General features: G+C 45.7%; 2 protein-coding genes across 2 annotated transcripts in view; one reads left to right on the top strand and one right to left on the bottom strand.

Annotated features, from left to right (window-relative positions):
* Positions 1-23,235, top strand: part of ABTB2 (ankyrin repeat and BTB domain containing 2) — a 206,360-nt gene that overhangs the window by 173,357 nt on the left and 9,768 nt on the right. The window contains exons 5-11 of the mRNA XM_006124451.5: positions 4,610-4,775; positions 7,312-7,401; positions 8,333-8,434; positions 17,720-17,816; positions 19,089-19,224; positions 21,534-21,760; positions 22,674-22,852. Of these exons, the coding sequence (XP_006124513.2) occupies positions 4,610-4,775; positions 7,312-7,401; positions 8,333-8,434; positions 17,720-17,816; positions 19,089-19,224; positions 21,534-21,760; positions 22,674-22,852 (997 nt within the window). The remainder of the gene's footprint in view (positions 1-4,609; positions 4,776-7,311; positions 7,402-8,332; positions 8,435-17,719; positions 17,817-19,088; positions 19,225-21,533; positions 21,761-22,673; positions 22,853-23,235) is intronic.
* Positions 14-23,235, bottom strand: part of LOC149524338 (uncharacterized) — a 45,771-nt gene continuing 22,549 nt past the window's right edge. The window contains exons 2-4 of the mRNA XM_089778539.1: positions 11,651-11,789; positions 3,540-3,705; positions 14-1,869 (exon numbers count right to left, since the gene is read on the bottom strand). Of these exons, the coding sequence (XP_089634665.1) occupies positions 3,637-3,705; positions 11,651-11,789 (208 nt within the window). The 3' untranslated portion in view covers positions 14-1,869; positions 3,540-3,636. The remainder of the gene's footprint in view (positions 1,870-3,539; positions 3,706-11,650; positions 11,790-23,235) is intronic.

Below are 23,235 nucleotides of genomic sequence, written 5' to 3'. Positions count from 1 at the left end.
TTTGTGTGAAGGAGGGAGCTGATCGAGTGGCTGCAGCATGGGGTTTTTAGTCAGGATTCCCAGTTCTAGTCTAAGATTTTCTACTGATTTTCCATGTGTCATAGGAAAAGTTAGTAAACTTTTCTGTTCTTTAAATTTTACCACTCTTTAAAGGCGTTGCAAAGCTGAAACAATGTAAAAGGCTCTGAGGTTCTCAGAATGCATTGCAGAAGGCAAACTATCAGCCTTCTCGCTTGCTTGTTTCAATAGTTCTTTCAATCTTAGTTGCATAGTTCTTTTTTTCCAGTCTTTCCTCTACATTGAATGAATTGTTCAAAACTCAATGTGAGACTTCCCACTTCCAGAGCATCCTGTAGTGTTTTAATTGCCACAGGTTTTTGTAAAGCCAGTAGAGAGAGAGATAATGTATGAAACAAATGGTTTCTTAATTTCTAGGTTACATGTTTCTTAATTTCTAGGTACATGTAGGGGAAGAAAGGGATTTTCAGGTTCTATTTTAGAAGTGTATTGACATAAATTACATTTTTAGATAAAAACTTTGCTAAAATAGAATTAAGGCAGCGATTCCATACCGATAAATTTAAGGTTAAAAGCCTTACAGGGCCATTGTTATTACCAAACAAAACCACCTTTAGAAACCCAGGCCATCAAGAGATTCCAATGAATGAATGGAGTAAGCGGGGATGAAAGGGGACAAGGATTCAGCTGCAGTATGTGGAATAAATAGGAATTAAATTCTGTATTCTAATTGTTGGGAGGGGAGTTTCAAAGCTGGCCATTGGAAGGAGTCTGATGAAGGTTTCTCTCCATGTTGTTCTGATTAGAGGGGAAAAGATCTGTAAGAAAAACCAGGTGCTTTTCCTTCCCATATCCATACATTTTCTCTTGCCCTTCACCAAACCTCTCAAGGACACACATGATAGACCATAAATTTTTCTATGAGACTAAAGCAGCTTTTGCATCAAATAATGCACATCACGTTTGCTGCAGTATTGAGCTTCATCAGCTGCTTATTTTGACCCTTCTTTCTAAGCTATTATCCCCAAGGCCAAAACCTAAGGACTCCCCATTAGGAGCCGGGAACATTGTCTGTGCTGCATGAAGAAAAAAAGGGAGATGTCCCTATTATAGCACCAGTGACACGCCCCTTTCACTTACAGGAGGAAATTGTGTCTAGTGATTAGAGCAAGTGGCAGGGAGCCAGGATTCTTGGGTTCTATTCCCACCTGTACCTCTTGCACCCTGTATGACCTAAGGCAAATCACATCTGCACTTTCCCTCCACTGCATAATCTACAAAGTGTGATGATAAAACCCACCTTCCAGAAGGATTCTGTCACTTGGTGGAGGTTTGGGGATGAAAGCCAGCGGAGAAGGTCAAAGTGGTGTTATAATGACCACTGTCCTGAAACTCAGGCTTTATGCATCTATCTTCTGAAAAAGATTCCTTAGACAAATAATTATCCACACATGTTGTTTGTGGGTCAGTGAATATAAGATTTTTCAATCCAGTGTTCTCAATGTATCATTTCAAAGTGATCTACAGTCACTCCTTACCCTGACCATACCTGCTTAAAAGAACATCATCAACTTAAAAATCACCTGCCTGAGATGTCCTCACATATTGTTACAAGGAATAGCTAAGGTCACTGTAATCCAGGGAGGAGAGAGCCAAAGGATTTCTTTGTTTTTCTAGATGTCTCACTTGGTGTGTTTCAGAGCACTCAGTGTGTAGTGAGTTTCATTATTCCTCTGTGTGTTGGTTAAAGAGTCTTCCCTTGTTTTCCTTCCTTCCTTAGAAACTAGGACAATGGGACTGTAGATCCGACGAAATTATAGTGAGGGTGCAGCTGACGGGCAGGCACAGCACCTGCAAATACAGTTTACTTATTTTCTGAAATTCACTAGACTTCAAGTTAATTGTTCTCAAGGAACACAGAAATATAGCATTATCGTAACAGCTTGCTCATCTAATAATTTTCCCTACCTCCAGGATTGACTGTTTATCCACCTACGGCCTCTAGCAGTGGTCACTGGTCCTGCATCTGTTACCTTACTTCTAGCAGTACAGTAAAACTCCACTGGTCCAGCATCTGATGGTCCGGCACCATCAGGAACCTGGAAGTGCTCCAGGCAGCCAGACCATTGGAACTGCTCTGCCCCCAGCTTCCCCGATTCAGCTGCTGCTGAAACTGACCAGCGGCTGAATTGGGGAAGCCGGGGGCAGAGCAGCATTGCCCCTTGCTGCGGGACCAACCCAGCAGCACCCCAGCTGTCCCCGATTCAGCTGCTGCTGAAACTGACCAGCGGCTGACTCTGGGAAGCCCGGGGCAGAGCTGCTCTGCCCCGGGCTTCCCAGAATCATACGCTGGTCAGTTTCAGCAGCGGCTGACTTGTGGATGCCTGGGGCAGAGCATCTGGGGTGCTGCCGGGTTGGTCCGGTAGCGCCACCCCAGGCAGGCATCCTGATTCAGCTGCTGCTGAAACTAACCAGCAGCAGTTGAATCGGGGATGCCTGGGGCAGAGCCGGACTATCGGAAGGGGGGGCTATGAGGAATCTGGGGTGGCATCCCCCCACACCACCCTAGGCCCCTCATAGCCCCCCCTTCCGATAGTCCAGCATATTTGATAATCCGGCACCCCCTAGGTCCTAAAGGTGCCAGATTATCGGAAGTTTACTGTAGTTACTGACCTGCATGCTGTGCTCATCTTTGACCAGTTCCTGATGAGTCACAGCCCACTTCTCCATATGCACCTTTTCACTGAGCTACCCTAGTACTACAATCTAATAGACAAAAAATCTCCCACAATTAAAACAAAAATCCCAAGACTAATGTTACCTTTCTGCTGAATTTTTCCTAGGAAATACTGAGATGTTATCTTCTTTCTGAAGGATGGTATTCTGCCCTGGACATAGTTGCCACTTCTCTCACTTGCCCCTGGAGTATATCAACACTTGCAAACAAATTGCAATACAGTACAAACAGTTGCAAATAAGACCACTATTGGAGTTACCTGGCAGCAACTTAGCATAAACACTTGCGTAACCTGTGAAGTGCTTGTCCCATAATGTGCAGCACTTGCTAGGAGCATGAGATTTGATTTTCAAGTGCAAGTCCCTCCTTGCATTGTGGAATGAAGTTAGGACTCACTGAACCTATCTAGCCTTAGCAGCAGTGTGATTTTCTGTACACTGAAGAAACAACGCCTGTAGGTGGCACCTGCTCAGCTGGGCCTGAGCTCAAGGCCTTATCCCAGGCACTGCAAACCACGGCCTCCAAAATGACAGGAGTGGCTGGAAAATGCTGTTGCAAGGCTTTGTTCAAGCAATATAAGCAGAAGGTGTTCTCAGCTAAGTGGGTCTTGTAACACCTTTTCACCTAGTATAGGCATGATCTTAATAAGAACTAAATGGGCAACCTCTTGCAGTGTATGCCCAAGAAATAATTCTGTGCTGCCTTGGACAACTTTTTAAAATTTTCTTAAACCAAAACAATCTTCCTAATTAGCTCCATATAGAAACTCACACTGGATTCTCACCTAGTATACTTCATGCTTGTATATCACAAAAGACCTCATTTGAATTGTGGTCGTGGTGTTGTGTTGTACTGACTTCCATGTACAATCAGGCTAGCCACTAGACCAGTGAAGGACTTTGGTAATTGGACAAGTCTGCTGTGGCATCTGGCTGCCATTTGTCATCAGCCTGCAAAAGACAAGAGCATGAAAAGTTACCAGCCAAGTCTGAAGCCCTGAGTAAATTTCATGCAGAGCCTTCTAAGTGAAACCACGAATGCATGACTTCTCTGGCAGCCCACACAAAGTTTCAGAAGAGGTTAAAATATGTTAAGGTTGTTGACATTTTTCAAAGGAAGTTGACAGTCAAATACTGCAGCAGCTGGGGGTTTGCACACGGGTTTTGGGGTTTGTGTCAGGACAGGCTGCCAGTGGAGAAGATAGCAAATTCATCCTGATATCTCACAATCTGGATGACTATGTCAAGGTCCAATTGAGACAGGAAATACCTATAACTTGATGCTCCTTTGGTTCATATCAGAATTCGGGTGTGTCTCAAATGATAAGCAGGGGATTTACAATAATTTCCAGGCTTCTTTATCTTGTTTAGAAGATAGATAGCTTGGTACCTGCCAAGAGGATGAGAATGGAAGAGTAAGAGTCTACTATACATCTAGGGACCAGAGTAAGTTTGCTGTTGTTGGGATGGATCTGAGAATAGTCTGTCACCCAAAAGAGGATATGGACAATAGGCAGGATGTGAGAATTAAGGGATAAAGGCATGATAAGGCAAAATTATATTTGGAAATAATGTTCAGGCTCTATGTACAGTCATAATGATTATTTAATTGTGAAACAGTATTTGTACTTTTATTTCAACAGAGTTTCTCTCCCTCACTGCCTCTGAATATGGTTTCACATACATTTGATGTGTTATAATTCTGTAACCATTAAACATTTCTACTGGTAAAATAGGAAAACCCAAAAATGGAGCATAAAGCCATCTGGAGAAGCCGCTCTAGAAGTAATTGCTTGTTTAAAACACAACCCTTCCTGAAATGATTGCTGCACTTTTTGGCCTTTGTCCTCAACAGGCCTGAATGCTGTTTCAGCTCCTTCCGAAGACTGGACGCTAAAGCTGCTACTGAAAAATTCCAGCAGGATCTGGGTTTCCGAATGTTAAATTGTGGAAGAACTGATCTGATCAACCAAGCTATAGAGGTGCTGGGACCTGATGGGGTTAACACAATGGATGATCAGGTATATGAAAAGACCTTGAAAAAGTTTCCCTGTGTGAACAAATTAAATATTTTCTGTGGAGACGTCTCAGGTGATTCTATACAGCTGAGCTTTTCTCAAGTTCAGTTTGGGCTAGCCTTTGAACACTTTAAGAGAATTGTTTCTAGATTGCTTGAGGAACAACTTCATTCCCTGGAATGCTTTATGGCATGTCTCTGCTAGCAATGGGGGAACAGATTAGTATTCGGGATTTCTAATAAGAAAGCTAGATTTTTTTTTTCTTGCATGAAAATGTTTGTAAAATTAAGATCCCTACATACTTGCTGCCAGTGGCTGTCACCTCTAGTTCTCCAATTGAAATCCAGGCCAGGTCAATGAGGAGTGACTAAAAGGTGTTACTATCTGATGACTTTTGGGTGACGTGTCTGAAGTGAGTTAGATGCTGCTCTTAGCCCAGTTCGCAGTGGACATGCAAAAAGTCCCACATGGAATGCTCCATAGAGAAACCAAGAAGAACTTGCCAGGATTTCTCTATCCTTTTGTTTCTTCAGATCTGAGTGGAGGCACATGAGGCAGACAGCCTGGAACTGCCCATGCTGACTCTGTTCCAGTGATTAACACCTTTCCTTGCACTGAATTGACTTTGATGTAAAACATGAATTTGAGATGACATTATAGTTGTTATGGCAATGAGCAGGAGCTGCTGCTTCTCACAGGTGGCTGGATATCTATTGGAGTGGCGAGGTTTGCTAACATACTGTATAATATTTATAGTGCTGCACATCATTGCAGCCTTGCAGACTTCATTTTAAAATTGAGCCACCTAAACAAATGCCTGCACACCTATTGCTTCTGCCAAAAAAAGCAAAAAAAGCCTCTAAGTCCATAAACAAGCATTGTCCATGCAAGGTAGTTGTGAATAGATGAATTATTAGGTGAATAATGACCTGATTTACATAGGCTTTGAGGTCAGTGGGGTATCAGCATACATTTGTGGGGTACACTAGTGCCACTTTTAAAGTGATACAGATGGTTCCAGTCTGTTTTGTTTCATGAAAATTAGTCACTTGTGTCCTCCCCACTTCACATTTTTGTGGTTTCAGCATATAAAGCCCAGAGGACTTTTGTTCTTTCAAAAAAGATCTTTGATATTTTTTGTCTCTGTTGCTTTGCTCAATGACCTGCTGATTTATTTATCCTCACACCAAAGAAATCGCAGCCCTACTCATTGCTCTTGACTGTTCCCCCCCCCCCCCTTCAGCCAGCCAGGGGGTATTTTTCAGCCAAACTCTGCACTTTGATATATTTTGCTGACAGCTCAAGTAAAGAGGTTTAAAACTTTAAATAGTGGACAGCATAGTTTTATTATTACCCAATTGATGTCATGTTGTAGCCAATCCTACTGGAGGATTTCACTGAGCTAGTGTGTATCACTGTACTGGTGCTTATTTTGTGTGTCGGCAACAGATGACAGACAGCTCTCCCAAATTTACAGCACAGTATCCTGGCATCTTATTGACTAAGGAGGCTTGGAGGAGAAGGTCTAGGGAGACCTTGCTGGTCTGTGATCAGCCACTTGTCACTGTGAAACAATATGAGACCCTTCTTCTCTTCTTGAGTCCCCAGAGCTGAGCATGCTTCCTCTCCAGCATTACCAATTAAAGGATGGGGTTAAGTGAAAACCTTCAATGTCAACTCTATTATACATTGGATTTGGAACCAGATCTGAACTTTGCAGCTGGCATCTGTTTCTGTAATGGAATGTGCCAGAGCCAGCCTGTCCAAACTTCAGATAACCGACATATGGAAAAAGACATGAGCTTCAGTCTATTTGATCACAAAAACATTTTGGCCATTTACATCCTGCACTTGGCTATTTCTAGAGTGATTTGTTTGTAAATAAAGGCCCATCTAGCTCATGAATAATCTCTGGCTGGTCATTGTTTAAACAGAGAGAAAGCAAGAAAGAAAGATTACATGAGTAGAAATGTTCTTTGAGTGCTAAAATACTTTAACAAAAATCATCTTACCAGAGAGAGATAGTGTTTGCCTAGTAAATGCCTCTCTATTTGTTTCTTCTAATTTCTGCTTTAAGTTCTCCTGACCAAGGAGAATGCAAGAAGCTCTGTGATTCCTTTCTTGCAGCCTGGGGAAGGGGCTGCCTCTTAAACATGGCTCCAGGCAAAGATCAGGATTTTAGACAACCCATTTAAAATTATTGCTAGCTCATCTGATACTTATGTGATGTAGGGCATGCTCCATTCCTCTTTAATGTCTTGATTTCCCCCATGGCACTCAGAAATCACAAACACATATGTTCCCTGTGCATACGTACCTACATACGTTGCAGATCAGTCTCATTAGTCCCTGTAGCAGATGGAGTCTCTGTTATTAGACGTGTAAATAAATAGAGCCCTGTGTGGATACAAAATGTGTATCCTCATCTTCAGCTTCAAAAATGAGTGGCATATTTCTGCATCCTCCATGGATGCAGATACCGTAGATTTGCAGGGCTCTATAGATAAAGACTAAATGTTGCTGACTTTCCTTCCTGAAGGGCATGACCCCACTGATGTATGCCTGCGCTGCTGGAGATGAAGCCATGGTCCAGATGCTGATTGATGCTGGCGCACATTTGGATATACCAGTAAGTAAGAGCCACGCCCAGGAAAACTGCTCGTCCTTGACGTGTCAATAAGCAGGATCAGTGATAAAATCTCTCCTGGCAACCAAAAGCTGCAGCTTGTGGAGCCATGGAAGGCCTTTCCTCCTTTCAGAGCTCATTGTTTCAAGGTTTCAGGCGAAACAAAGCCCAAAGCCCCTTGGAGTGCTCAGTGATTGACATGACGATTGACATAGGGAGCAAAAAGGTCCCTTTGGAAAGAGCAGCCACTTAGGGAAATGAATAGGCCCACTAGAGAAGCCTAGTAAACAGAACACAACGATTAGCACTGGCAGTGCTCTCAGCCTGTCAGTACCAGGAGTTGTTATTCACCAGGGAAATGCCTGTTATAATCTGAAGAGTAAGAGAGAGACAAAGAGATTGCAGGATCAGTAACAAAAAACAGGACTATGTAGCACTTTAAAGACTAACAAGATGGTTTATTAGGTGATGAGCTTTTGTGGGCCAGACCCACTTCCTCATATCAAATTGCAGAAGAAAATAGGCACGACCAAAGGGATACAATAAAAAAAAAAGTGAACAGATATGAAAAGGACAAAGACGCTAATTATCTTACCCATTATAAAGATAGGTTCCCCAATTATCACTTCTAATATCATTAGCTCACAGACATTTACCTCCCCTCCCTTCCCCCCTCTGTTCTGAAATTTGATTTGTCCTTTTTATATCTGTTCACTTTTTTTTATTGTATCCCTTTGGTATATTTGGTCGTGCCTATTTTCTTCCACAATTTGATATGAGGAAGCGGGTCTGGCCCACGAAAGCTCATCACCTAATAAACCATCTTGTTAGTCTTTAAAGTGCTACATAATCCTGTTTTTTGTTTCAGCTAGACTAGACTAACATGGCTACATCTCTATTACAGGATCAGTAACTGAATTGTTCATGTTCCCAGGTTCCTGGCAGCAATCCCCGATACCCCTCAGTCCATCCTGACAGCCGGCACTGGACTTCGCTCACCTTTGCTGTGTTACATGGACACATTTCAGTAGTCCAGGTAAGCAAAGGGGAGGGGCAAACAGTTCTGAAGAATCCTGAAAATATGCAGTGTGAGTGAGGAGTGAGAGATTCCTCTGGGCGCAGGGCAGGGTGCCAGGACCTCTTAGCTTTTGAACTCAGCTTGGACCCTGGTTTCCTTTTGTGGCTTTGGTCTACTAGTCTTTTAAAATCACGGATTATCCATGGACCTATAAAATAAGAGGAATGTGCCTTTCCTTATAGAATGTTGTGGGGGTTGATTCATTAAGCTCTGGAAAGGCGTGGGCAATGAAACATCCTACAAATTCGTATTCTTTTTCTAATTACTATTTCGATATTTTCCTGAGTTTCTCTTGACTCAAACATTGTGGATCAGCCACTAACTGTGGTGCTAGGTGAACTGGTGCTTTCAGGGGAGAGTGTGCAAGTACGGGCAGGGTGTTTGGCCAGCACGTTTCTTGAAAATATTAGCTAAAGCCTGAATACTGTTTTTTTTGTTTTGTTTTGTTTTAAAATAGGTGCAAAAATCAAATTGCTTGTTCATTCCTTGTTCATTCCTGCTTAAAAGCCTGCTTCTTGGTATTCCCTGCAAGTTGCATGTTCCAGCCCTAAAAGCTGTGACTTTCCTAGAGTAGGTTCTGACTGTATTGTCAGTGAGAGTGCTGCTACTTTCAGTTACTTCTTTGCTCACTAAGTACATTCGAGTTCCCTTCTTAGAAGCTCTGTGCATGCTAGCTTCCAGCCTTTCTGCTGTGTTCACACACAGGGCATGCAGAATTGGATCCCACGGGTGCCTTGTGGAACTCTCCAACATAGCTACCCTCTCTCTCTAACTTCAGGGTGAGTTCAAAACAGATCCACAGCAGGTTTTCACTACTGGTGAGGCAATAAGCAATTTCTATTCCACGCTCAAGGAAAACACAGCTATAAATTAATGTTTTTTTTCATATTTGGTTTTACAAATGTATGCAAGTGTTAATGCAAATTAATCCTTCATGTTTCTGGCAAGTTCCCACTGCATGCCTCAATATTTCATAGTTTTACAACTTTAGTTTACATGTTAGATAATGCACGTGACACTCTCAGACAGTGCTGAAAATTACATCAACAAGGCTCCTTGGACTAAACTTGGCTTCCTGCCCTTCTGGGCCACGTATTATGTTGCTGACAGTGAGTGTTTATTCACTTAGATGTTTTAAGTATTTAAACTTCTAAATTTAACAACAAAACCTTCCCTACAATGAAAGAGTCCTATCTCTCTGCTTTCTTTGAACTTAGTGAAGCCCAGTGGAATTGGCTCTTTCTTCAGATCCATGACTCCCTCAAGGGAGAAATGAATTAGTAAGTAGAAAAACATCATTGTCCTCCATCAGCAATATCATGCTGAAAATGTAAATATGAAATTTCCAGGCACAATCACTGTGAGTCCAGTCTGTACTAAGGCTAGTGATGTAATAAATACAGATGAGTAAATTAGTGACCACCTAGGACTCCATGATTTCAACTAGGCTGCATACCGTGGCTGCTCAGAAATGCATGCCACAACAGCAGCATGAATAGAGAGCCCAGATCCTCCTGCTCCAAAAATGCAGGTGGTTCTTGCCATGTGAATTAAAAAGAGAATCTCCATCAGCTACCAGCAATGTGGGGCTTATGACATTTAGCTGTTTGATTCTGATTCTAGCCAATAGAGGAGCAGTGGTTGCCCCGAAAGGAAGAATCCCAATTAGTTGCCTTTTGTGGTTATGCTTGGTCAACTGGGTGCCTGCCCCGTCTGGAAATGCAAGTGCCCAAACCTGCTTTGTTACCTTTATAAATTAAGGTTCCTCTTCAAATGCCACTCCCTATATATATTTCCCTTGTGGGTACTCATGTCTGGCAGTTCTAACAAGAAGTGTCCATTGGCCTGTACTTGGCCAGTACTTCAACCTCATGCTCCAGTCCAAAGGGATAAGAGCCAGCGTGGGCCATCACAAGCTCCATTTCTTTCTTAGCACTACAAGGCCTGCGTCAAAGTCCCTATGTCCACAGACTTCTTCAGCTTTTATTCTTTTATGATAAGTAAATTTCATCCACAGCCCCAACGCACTGGGCAGGCAACACATCCAACCCCCACTCCCTGTGGGAAGTACAGTGGCCTGGGGGAGGGGCCACAATAGGCTGTTTGGGGATGCTCAGCCCTCCCCTGCCTACAGTACGCGACGCCCATTCTAGTCTATCAATACTGTATTAACTCATAAATGAGCCAGACAGATTCCAGGTAGGTGCCCTGACATGAGCTGGTGACTAGTCTGCTGACATCACAGCATGTACTTAAGGAGAGATTTTCAGCTTATATAAATAAGCTAAAGTGTTGTATAAGCATACATATTGGAGCACTAGAGGAGTTTCTGTAATCCCATAGTATAAGAGTCCTCCAAATAGGCCAGAACTAGAGCTAATACTTGTTCTGTATAGAAAGGAGTATACACGAACACATCTGCATACACACATTTTATCTTATGTTTCATGCTAGAATGAATTAAGGATGTTAAATATCGACTTTTTGACTAGTCGATAGAGTGATTCCGCCTTTGAAGTGTAGCAACAGCCCTATGGCTGTTGCTACACTTCAAAGGCAAAAGCGCCGTGTGGAGCCTGGGATCAGCTGGGGCCTCCAACTGATCCTGGGCTCCATGTGGCACTGCTGCTTTGAAATACCGCGTGCAGCCTGACGCTGGGCTCCCCGCAGCATTTCAAAGCAGCAGCGCTTCATGGAGCCCGGGGTTAGCGGGGGAGTCACAGCTGATTCTGGGCTCCATGCAGCGCTGCCACTTTGAAATGCTGCGTGCAGCCTGGGGACACCCCAGATGGCCCCGGTCTGCACGCGGTGTTTCAAAGCGCCGCGTGGAGCCTGGGATCTGGCCCCAGGCTTCAAGCAGTGCTGCCTCTTTGAAGTACCTTCTACCCCGTCCCCCCATGCTGCCTCTTCCCCAGAGGAAGTTTGAAACTGTCTGGAAATGGGGGATTTGACTTGGTTCTCATGGAAATCCCTAAACCAGCTCAGGCTTGTTTGAAAGTTCTATGAATCAATGTTTAGCAGGGTGGATCCTGCGTGTCCGTGGCTACGTTGTATGTTTTCACTCCAGGCATTTAAAAGCTCCACAAAGTGGTTACTGATTTGTTACAGCCAAATTAATCAGGGATGAGCACAAGGCTGCCACCTGTCCATGTCTGGGCAATGTCTCCTCCTCACCTTAAGTCCAGTCTTCCGGGATGAGTGTGCAGGGACTTTTCCTCTGAGGCAGGCACAGGCTATATGGCCAAAACGATCGAACTGGCAGTGATCAATGAGATCTTCAACCCTCTCCAGGCCAATTCTCAGTAATACATCCCTAGTAGAGATAAAAATCAAACCATCACACATGCCCAGCAGTCGCTGTTCACAATGCATGCCTCCAGTCTCCTGCTGTCTTGTTTAAGCAACTGCACTAGAGCGTGATGGTAGCTGTGAGTCTGGCCCAAGGCACATTTAAGTCAAGCAGAACAGCTTCAACGATAAGAGAGCAGCAAGCCCAGGGCTATGACCGGGCAGGGATAGGTACAGGCTCCAGGGTAGCCTCAAACCCACACCTGCTACAGTCCAAGCCCACAGCCAGACCTCTGGATTACAGAGGAAACAGCTCCTGGCCTAGCCAACATTTAATTAAAACAGCTTTCACAGACAGGGAAGCCCTACATTGCCCATGGCACATGCAGCACAACTGCATTTGAAACCCCTCCAAAGCCCTTCTTAAGGCTAGCAGAGGGAGGATTCTAACCCACAGTATCACTAAGCAAGGTAAATAGTCTTTTCACTGGCCTACAAAGTGCAGAGCTGCTGCTGCTGCTGCTGCAGCTGCAATAATATTAAACTAAAATATATCAGCTTCAGCAGGAAAGCTCCAGAGGTCCCCAGGCTCCAGCACCATAACCCAGGCATGTAAATGGGCTGCAGCACATCCCTCTTCCCACATACCCTTTTCAGGGAGCAGAAAGGGGATTTGACCTGATAACTCCCCATACACCACTGGCCTAGAGAAGGAGCCTCAGACACCACAGACAAAATTAAGATGGCATGAATGGCCAGAATGGGTCAGACCAATGATCCTGCTAGCCTAGTTGCCCGTTTTCTGACAGTGGCCGATGTCAGACGCTTCAAAGGCAATGGAGAGAAGAGGCAATTATCAAGGGATCCATCTTCTGTTGGCCACTCCCAGTAGCTGGCAGGCTGAGGTATAGGGATGCCTGGAGCACAGGACTGTATCCTTGGCTGTCTTGGCTAAGAGCCCTTGGTGGAGCCATTCTCTGTGCAATTGCTCAGGTTTTATTGAAGCCGCTTCTAGGGTTGCCTCCATGACATTGACTAGCAAGGGGCCACATGCTGACTGTGCCTTTTATAAAGACATACCAACTTTGGTTTGGCTTAAATCTGCTGCCTGTTCATGTCCTCAGGTCAGCCTGACTTTTGTGTTATGGGAAGGGGTGAATAACACGTCCTTAGTCACCTCTCCACATGGCTTACAGAGCTCTAGCCTATCCCGCTTTTGTAATGGCTGAAGGGGGAGCCGGGCCTCCCTATCCTGCAGTCACAGGTGAAGGTCCTTAGCCACTAGGCTAACAGTTACATGGTAGGCCCCAGCCTCCTTTCCCTGCTTACCTCAGTTGTTTGATGGGGCATTCACAGGTACCTTATGATAAATGATTTTAGCATCTAAGTGGTTCCCAGCCAGTGATTGTAAGCAAAGGTCGGTAGCTGGGAGGGGTAGATGCTGGTTCAGTTTCCTTCTCCCTGCCTAGGGCTCTGCATTTTCTCACGTGTGAGTCCCAGTCAGGGACGTAAGGGATAGGCTAAGGTGGGCTGCACCTTGTAGCAGCTTGAGGCTGTTCCGTTGTTGTTAAGGAGTAATTAGGTACCGTCTAATAGCTGAATCTGCTTGTAGCCCTGTGGGCTGGCTGCTTACCCTGCTGTGTGGGTGAAGTGAGTTCAACTCCTTCCTCAGCTTCCTGAGAAGGGACTTGAGCAGCTGTCTCTGAAGTGACTGTCCAGCTGCTGGACTAAGAGCTGGTCTCAGTGTTTGCTGCTTCATCCTGTTCTACTGCAGTTGTTCCACTTTCGTCCCACATTCATAGAACCATAGAGCTGGAAGAGACCTCAGAAGGTCATCAAGTCCAGCCCCCTGCTCTAGGCAGGACCAATCCCAACTAAATCAACTCGGCCAGGGCTTTGTCAAGCCGAGACTTAAACACCCCTAGGGATGGAGACTTCACTACTTCCCTAGGTAACCCATTCCAGTGATTCATCACCCTCCTAGTGAAATAGTTTTTCCTGATATTCATGAGGGGCAGCAGGCTAGCAAGTAGCCGTGTGGAGCCTACCAGTTGTGGTGTGTGCTTAGCATGTGTTAGCTTGGGGTTCAAATCCCCCTTTATGCTTGCTGAGAAGGAATTTGAACCTTGGTCTCTTGCCTCTCCAGTGACTGGCCTAAGTGCTGGGCTCGGTGCTATTCTGACCTGTGGCCTTCCTTGCTCTTCTCTGCTGAAGCTGCTCCACTTTCAGTTTTGGCCCATTCATTGGGCCAGAGTTCCAGCAAACAGCTCTTTGTAGCTTATGGGTTGGGTGTCTGCCCAGCAGCTGAGAGGTTGGCTTCACATCCCCTGCTTGCTTGTTGACTCTTCTCTCTCAAGTGACTGGGCTAAGAGCTGGCCTGTCAGCTGGGAGGTGCGGGCTCCTTCAGCCTCTTCTGTTCACAGCTGGCCACAGTCAGTAAATGAGAATTGGGCCACATAACCCTTTTGACTCTCTCTGTATTCCTGTGCTTTGGGTCCTGGCCTTAGAGGCAAGGAGGTGTGGGTTAAAGTCCCCTTTCTGATTGTTGAGAAATGAGAGGTAGTGAGCTGTTACTGTCAAGTGTTCCACTTGAACTATATATTAACCAGGGCACAGGAAGCTTCCAAAGCCCATGGAGGTTAGGTTGCCTATCTACAGGGTGTGTCCCTAGATCATATCCCTACTCTGACAGGCAGGAAGGCCTCTGGTGTGTGAGAGCACAGCCCATGTAGCTGATCAAGAGGCCATTTGCAGCATTTTTTTTAAATTAAAGAGTAATTGCTACTGCTGGGCAGTAAAACCCCCCACTCACTCTTGTCCACCGTGATCAGGATACAGGCCCAGGTTGTGGCAGACCTGAGGGCATTCCTCTACTCTTCTGAGGGGTGTGAACTGGGGGCTCCCACCTCCTTAGGAGAATCACTGGTGAGCCATCCCTGACTGAGTCCCTTCCACATCCCAAGACGACAGCAGCCTCTTGAGAAAAAAGGGGGTTGGACAAGGATGACAAGGACAAGGACAGTCACCTAGGAAGCAGCAAACCCCTGCTGAACAGGCAGCTGGGGGATTTGAACCAGAATCTCCTGCAGCCCAGTATCCCAGGCCTGCACAACTCAGAAAGCAGCGAGGCCATATTACTCCAAAGAAAACAGCTGCGGGCCGCAAGTAGGGATCTTTCCCCAAAAAAAAAAAAACCCGAATACATGGGCTAAAAGTTTTTGTCAAGCAAAAAAACAACAAAACAAAACAAAAAACCCACGCATCTCCACTTGTCCCCCTGGCATTTGTCTCTCCTGCACCCCGCTCCTTGGTGCCATCCCATTTCTCCTGACCCCTCCCCTCAGCACAAGCCCCTTCCCCTCCCCTATCTGACTTCTGCCTTCTAGTTTGTGGGGCTGCCGGAGCCTTTTTGAATCCGGCGGTCGCTGGCCATGATGTCACAATGCCACATCATACCAGTGTCCTGGCGTCTGCCGGCGTCCAGCCCTCTGGCTCGCTCCCCACCTCTTTGCACTGGAGCTACATGTAGGCGGTCAAACAGTGAGAATCGCTGCACTTCCCCCTCCCTGGCGGCGCTCTGCTCCTCTGCCCAGCCGGCGGATCAGATGGGGCTGTGCCGCACAGTGAGCCCCTGCGGGCCGCGTGCGCTCCTCGGGCCATATATTGTGCAGGCCTGCAATATCCTAACCCCTGGATAGAAAGCCAGGGTCACAGTGGGTGAAGCTGCTACTTGGGGAAGCAAGCTCCTCAGCCTGTGATTAAACAAAGGTGGGTGGACACAGCAGTGGGGACTGCAGTAATTCAAGTATTATCCCCACTGCAGCCTGAGTACTGCTTGTCAATCACCCCATGTGGAATACACTGAGGCTACGTCTACACTGGCCCCTCTTCCGGAAGGGGCATGTAAATTTCACGAGTCGTCGTAGGGAAATCCGCGGGGGATTTAAATATCCCCCGCGGCATTTAAATAAAAATGTCCGCCGCTTTTTTCCGGCTTTTAAAAAAGCCGGAAAAGAGCGTCTAGACTGGCCCCGATCCTCCGGAAAAAGTGCCCTTTTCCGGAGGGTCTTATTCCTACTTTGAATAGGAATAAGACCCTACGGAAAAGGGCACTTTTTCCGGAGGATCGGGGCCAGTCTAGATGCTCTTTTCCGGCTTTTTTAAAAGCCGGAAAAAAGCGGCGGACATTTTTATTTAAATGTCGCGGGGGATATTTAAATCCCCCGCGGATTTCCCTACGACGACTCGTGAAATTTACATGCCCCTTCCGGAAGAGGGGCCAGTGTAGACGTAGCCATAGGCACCAGCCCTCAAAAAATAAATGGAGGTTACTCACTGGCAATGTACTGGAAATTCTTTGAGCTGTGCGGTCCCTAGCTGTGCTCCATCTCTGCTATTTTGGATCTTATTAGATTTGCAGGAGGATGAGGAACTGGAGTGGCATGTGCCTGCACTGTCTCTTATATGCCCTCAGACTAGAACCTAGGGTGAACTGTGCATGCATGGGCCAACAGGCCCTGTCTGCTAGAGTTTCCACGCTTGGGTGTCTGGCAAGCATGTGTACCAGGTGTCAAATACAGAAAGGGCCCACACATCTCGAAGAACAGCTAAGTAACCTCCATTTCCTGCCAGCTGACCTACTCCCCATGATGGTGTCAATGTGCCTTGGACCGATACTTTTTGCTACTGAAAATGTTTGAAAAGGGTATTGTCCCCTCTCCTCATGGCCAGTTACAGCTGGCTTAGTGCCAGTGTTTCTGCAAAGAATTCCCCTAGAGTGGGGGCTGGTGAACTCCCTGGCCAAAATTAAGACACAGTTGTGTGTCCTGAATGAGGATTAGGCTTTCCAGGTAGCAAGTGAGGGAAGCCAGAGGAATCTCCTCACCCAGAATCTGCAGGGACTGAGGTTCTGGGAGAGCAGTTTGGCCTTTTGTGGCAAATTCCCTTAGTCAGTCTGGTTTGCTTCCTACACAGCATGTAACCAAATGGCAGGGCCTTCCCACTGTGCAGACGCATCCTCACCCCTTTGAGTCTAGAGATCAGAAGAAAATATGCCCACTGGGATACAATAGAATAGGAGGCTCTAATCTCCTGGTACCCTTCACTGGAACTAACCAGACTAGAACAAAAAATAGTCCAGTGAAGTAAAAAGAATAAATAAATCCCTACATGGAGGTTAGCTACTGTGAGTTCTCAGGCTTCAGTCCAACTCAAGCAACAAACAGATGAGAAGTGAAGTGGGCTGTGCCCATGAAAGCGCATGATACCATCTTCATGTTTTGTTAGTTTTTAAAGTGCTGCTAGACTGTTTAAGTTTTTCCAGATGAGAAGTGAATTTGCCTGGGAATAGATATTTTTTTCCTTTGTGCTTTTCACCCATTGTTACCGACCTAATGGGTTGTAACTAGGGATGTAAGCAAGTAGTTGACTAGTCAAGTCAACTAGTAGTCAAGTCGAGTACTCACATCTGTATCAGAGGAAGCAAGGGGAGGGGGAACAGGAGCCAGTGCTTGGGAGTTCTGGCTTAAAAGCCAGATCCTGCCCCAGCACCAGTTCTGCGGTGCCGCCTGTCCCCCCTCCTGCATTGCTGCCTCTATCAGAGGCTGCGACGTGGGAGGGGACAGGGGATCCCCTCTGCTAATGCTGAGTTCAGGACCAAACTCCACTGTGGCTCTGCAATTTAAAGGCAGTGGGAGCTTGGAGGCAGGCTGTTTGGCTCCTACTGCCTTTTAAAGTGCAGAGCCACAGCGGGGTTTGGTCCTGATCCCCAGCATGAGCTGGGACAGGGGAAGGCAGCCCAGCTCAATCGACAAATCAAGTAGTCAATAGAATTTTTATCAACTACTCGATTAGTAAATTGACCTCATTTTAGCATCCTGCTCCCAACCCAGAGGAGCTTCTGTGGTCTCTATCTGAATTGCTCTGAACTACTTGTCTTTGATTGGTGTTCTACAGCTGCTCTTGGATGCTGGTGCCCATGTTGAGGGGTCTGCTGCTAACAGCGGTGAGGACAACTATGCTGAAACCCCACTTCAGCTGGCTTCAGCAGCAGGTGAGTCAATAGGACACATCCATTCTCATTCCAAAGATCACAGGGATACTCTGGCAGAAGCACAGACGTGGCTCAGATGCTCAGGTTTTACTCAAGTTGAGATTTACTTTGGATTGCACTTAAGACAACTGATAGGGTTACAGTGCAATGAAAATGTCAATCTGCTGTGTGTGGGGGGACTAGCAGGTTAGATCCTGGCATCCTTTATAGGCACCTTTTTCATGGGAATCACTAGTGGAAGTCTAGCCCAGGTTGGCAGTATCTGAGATCTGTTACCATGTTTGCTGACCAACCTGAAATGTGCAGCTCAGTCCACTTTACCATTGCCACAGAATATCTCTTCCTGCCAATAGCCTCAGCAGGGAAGCCAAGTGCTGAGTGGGAGTGCAGCTGCTTTCCCTCTTGGAGCATGCATGGGGCTGTGCTGGGAAAGTTAAAAAAGAAACAAAACCTTGGGCCTGTTCTCCAAGCAGGTGCCACGGCAGGGGTTTACATGGCATATAAGGCCTAGCCTGGGCCAGCCCAAAGATCATCATTCTTCTCCATCACCTGCAGCCTTCCATTTTGGTTCTCCTCTCTTCTTCCTCTATTGTTTGAAGCCTGATTATTATGAGATGGATTCTCTGGCTTGTTTTGTTGGGGATTTTTTTTAACAACCATCCCAGTGGCCTAAAGGGAGCCAAAGGTAATCCCCAAAGAGCTGCCGCTCCCAGCACCACTCCCTGCAGTTTCAGGCAGTGGGGCAGAGAGTGGCTGGAATGCAGCTATCCATGGCTGCAGGATGACCCCTTGGGGGGCCATAGCCAACTTGAATAGCTGCCAGGTTCCCATTAGGCCCTCCCTTTTAGCTACACCTAACAGGAGATAAGAACTGAGAATCTGGCCATATTGAAGCCAGATACATCTACATCTGCAACTACAGTGTAGTTTGACTTCCAAGTGTTGGAAAAACAAGAGAGAAAATTGAACCTTAAAAAAAATACAGATAAAGAGATGCCTGTGCTTCAGATAGAACACAGGAGTGGGTGCCAGAACTCATTGGTTCTCTTCTGAGTGCTGCCTCTAATTAGTTGTGTGGCACTGGGCAACTTAGCCTCTTTGTACCTCAGTCTGCAAAATGGCACTAATAATATTTGCCTCCCTCTCCGGGGTGTTATGAGGCCTGATTAATGAGGTGCTATAGAAGTGCCAATACTAGCACAGCAAGTATATTATTTTAAAAGATGCTGGGAAATGCAATTATCGTTACTTTTCTGCTATTTTTTCTCGTAGGGAATTATGAGCTGGTCAGTTTGTTACTGAGCAGGGGCGCAGACCCTCTCCTGAGTATGCTGGAACTCAATGGGATGTCGTCATCGCTTCACGAAGACATGAATTGCTTTAGTCACTCAGCAGCGCATGGGCACAGGTAAACCTCTGTCCCAGATCAACTTTAAATTGAAGAGCATCTCACTGTGAGGATTCATGTGCAATTGTTGTATGAGTTTACTGAGGTCCCTTGCCTGAGAACAATTTTATAAGCTTCCTCCCCAATGCACACAGGCGGTAGCACAATTTTACTTCGCAGTTCCCAGACCAAAAATCCTTATCCACACTGGTCTGGGAAGTACTGCTAGAACCCTCCTAGCAATAGCCATGTTTTCATGCAGTAGAATCATTCTGATTCTAGTGTGGCCAGACCCTGCATTTACTTTTGAAGTGATGCACTAGAAAGTAATTATCACTTTGAATGGTGCTATTCTCAAAATAACTGTGTAAAATTGTGACCTTATTCAACAGATGCAATCACTCTGGATTTGCAGATCTGTATCTTAGTCACTGAAGTCAGCAAATAAGTTTCTCCTGCTTTTTTCACACCTGTTAGCACTACAGCGAAACCAGAGCTAGGTGAGAGAGAGCTGGATTTGGTTCTAGGGCAGGCAGCAACAACACAATTATTAAATTCCAACTACAGGGCAAAATTCCCAAGATGTATGTTGCATGTGTATAACTGAAGGCAGAATTTAATGGCAATGATGTTGTAGAGGTGAAATAGGAGCAGAATTAGGTGTGGAGAAACTTCAGTGCAGATGATGTGAGAATCAGAGAAAAGCGAGCATGGATCTTGCATCCCAGCCTACATTTACAAATAACATTTTATTATCTGTAAACTGATCCGGAAATCATTCTAGCCCAGTCTTCATCAGAGACATTAGCACTAGTGTAACCACATCGATATAGTTACCAGTTCCAAACCCTAAATGTTGGTATGCTGCAGCAGCATGCTACTGGGCTTCTATCAATGCAGCACATGCTATTAAGTTACCAAACTGAATCACAACAACATAAGCCCCTCTTTATATTGGTGCAGCATGTTTGCATTAAGGCTTGGCTCCCTAGGCATGTTTTTCCTAATGCTACTTGACATGACTCAAGAACTTGAAGTGTAAAATGGCCTTTTTTTAAAAAACTATCAATCTTGACTGTTGCACCTTATCTTTTCAGGGTTACAACCTTGATTGTGCAATATCTTATGATAAAGCATCTGGTGGATTCGTTGTGCCACAGCACGAGTCCTCTTTCTATAATGGGTCCTTACTGTATGAATAATGAAGTTACGCCTCCTACTTCCGGCTTATTTGTGCAGAAGGGGGATCAGAAAGCAAGAGATTATGTAGTATGAATTCATGCAGGAAGGGTAAAATCCAGTTCTTTATGCAGTGAGAGCACCAGCTAGTGGTAGTTCAGCACATCATCATCTTATGTTGGTCTGATTGTCTTGGAGAGCCAACATCTGTCCCTTATGGCTTCTCACATCTGTAGGAAAACTAAAGACTTAAGCATTTGAAAAGGTGTTGGACAGAAGCAAGAAGTTGCTGGTGATTGCTGGTCTGCTAGCCACACACACCAAATGCGCCTGGGATTAGATGCTGAAAAGCTTTTGCTTTTCATAACTTAGGTTTGCTGACCGAGAAACCCTCCTGACTAAACCGCTGTTCTAATGTTTAAAGCAGTAGAGTAGTGGTTCTCAAAGTGTGGTCCATGGGCTCAGGGCTCACCTCCACTTCTCTGCAGCAGGGAGCCAGCCTGCACTGGCACTCCAGTCCCACATGATTGGAGCACTGGCACAGGCTTCCTGCTGGGGGAAGGAGGGGAGCCTTGCAGACTGGATCTGGCTCACGAGGGAAGGAAGTGGCTCCATGCGCTGCGGTCTTTTCCCTGGCTGAGGCAACAACAGTGCAGGAGACTGCTAGCCTGGGAGCTTTCCCTGTTGCTTCCATTGGCCAGAATCACAGCCAGTGGGAGCCACTGGGGGTGGTGCCTGGGAATGGCAGGAGGCATGGAGCCAGGTAAGTGCCTAACCCATCCTCCTCCTGCCCAGACTCTGAAACCTCATCATGTCCGTCCGTTCCTTCCCTCCCTCCACCCCCAATACTCCCCCGCACCCAGTCTGGCCAGACCCCATACTCCCACCTCCTCCTTACACCCATTTTGTCATCGTGGGTGGTTGTCTGGTGGTCTGTGGAAAGGTCTGTATTGAACAGGGTGGGCTGAGAGTCAAAAAATTTGAGAACCATTTGCAGTGGAGGAACCAAAATCCATCTCAGAAGGGAGGAGGAAGAGTTCATCTGTGGAAAGAAATGAGTCACTAAATCCAGCTTCCAGGATTTCTGGGCCAAAATCAGCTTGCCTGGCCTGTCGATAATTAAAGAGCAATTCCTTCTTTTACCTCTGCAGAAACGTGCTACGCAAGCTCCTCACTCAGCCCCAGCAGTCGAAGGGGGATGTTCTGTCACTGGAGGAGATTTTAGCTGAGGGAGTGGAGAGTGACACCTGCAGCCAGGACAGCTCCAGCGAGGGCCAGGTCAGGCTGTGTAAAACCAGGATGAAGGCCCTTCAGGAAGCCATGTACTACAGTGCTGAGCATGGCTATGTTGACATCACCATGGAGCTCAGGGTACTTGGTAAGGCAGGTTCTTTATCAGTAGGTGCAAAATAACCAGAACTCGAATAAATTGTATTTGCAAGTGCAGGAATTATAGGTCACTAGGAGAAGGGCCTACACCATAAAGTTCCAACCCAACCCAACCGATGGGTGCTTAGGAGAGTCTCCACTTTAAATAGAAAATGACATCAAACTGCTTACTGATCACTCAGCTGCCTGTTCAAAATGGCTCAGTGATTTAGGATGTCCCAGTTTTCCAGCTGCCCAGCTGGAACAGGCTGGGCAAGACCTGAGGACCAGAACAGCTGAGCCCTTCCCTCCACTCTGTTTGAAGTCAGTTGGAGTTGTGAGTGCTCAGAACTTCTGAAAAGGCAGGGTCTCAAGTTGAGCTATCTAAACCAGAGGCAGCCAATGCCCAGGAATTAGGCTGAGGGCCCAAGATTGTACCTGGAAAGTACCAGACTGAAGATTTTGAATTGTGCACTTGGAGCTACAATAGCTCACCCGAGCAAGTGGCCCATAATACTACACTATAGCAAATCATAACGGATTTATAGAAGAGTGGCTATTACCTATGGTGTAATGGTGCAGCTGATCTGCAGAATTTAGTTCAAGTTTAGATTGCTGCTATGCTTTCAGAGAAAAGCAATGCATGAAATTACAGTTAAAAAGGAATGCCTGAGTCCTGGCACTCATTTTCTCAGTGGCTGTGGGTAAGTCACTTAACTCTTTCTTGTGATTCACCTTTAAAATAGGGATAGACGTATAGCTGCTTCCCAGGTGTGCTGGCAGGGCACATTAGTTGGGTATAAAGCTCTTTCAAAATAAAAAGTGCTATTGCTGCTGATTGCAATAAGAGAGAAAACTCCTTCTTGCCTGCTAGTTCCGCAATTGTATCCCGCTCCCTCACTTTCCCTTGTGTCTGGTTACAGGAATCCCATGGAAGCTTCACATGTGGATTGAGTCATTACGGACAACCTTCTACCAGTCACGCTTTTCTGTCGTGCAGAACCTCTTAAGGGAGTTTGTCACTATTAAGGAGGATGACTATAACGAAGAACTGGTTAACGAAGGGCTACAGCTAATGTTTGATATCCTCAAAACCAGCAAAGTAATCATTCTTTTTTTTTAACAATATGAAGTTCAAATCTTTTGAGCAAGAGTTTCACAATTATTTGGAGTACAGTAGCAATGTAAACCAACATCAGGCCTCCCATGAATTATGGGTATACAGACTGCCATGGCTATGTTTACCCAAGCTCATGTAATACTGCGCTATAGGAGGGGTCTAATATTGGCTTCATGTCAAAGATGTTCATTTTAATGGAAAGGGGAATCCATGTATAAACCCCATTAGCTATAGGCTTTTTGAATTGAGTGCATTTGCAATACTGGAAGGGATTACCTCCAAAGTACTGGGGAACTCAGGCTTTCAGTAACATCTCATCTACCTTCCTGGAATTTTCTGGGAGGTAAAGTAGCTATTTTATTTAT

This window comes from Pelodiscus sinensis, chromosome 5 (assembly GCF_052426305.1).
Source record: "Pelodiscus sinensis isolate ZL-2025 chromosome 5, ASM5242630v1, whole genome shotgun sequence".
In the NCBI taxonomy this organism is placed as follows: Eukaryota; Metazoa; Chordata; order Testudines; family Trionychidae; genus Pelodiscus; species Pelodiscus sinensis.
Note: the sequence above shows the minus strand (reverse complement) of the source record. Positions and strands in the feature narration are given on the sequence as shown.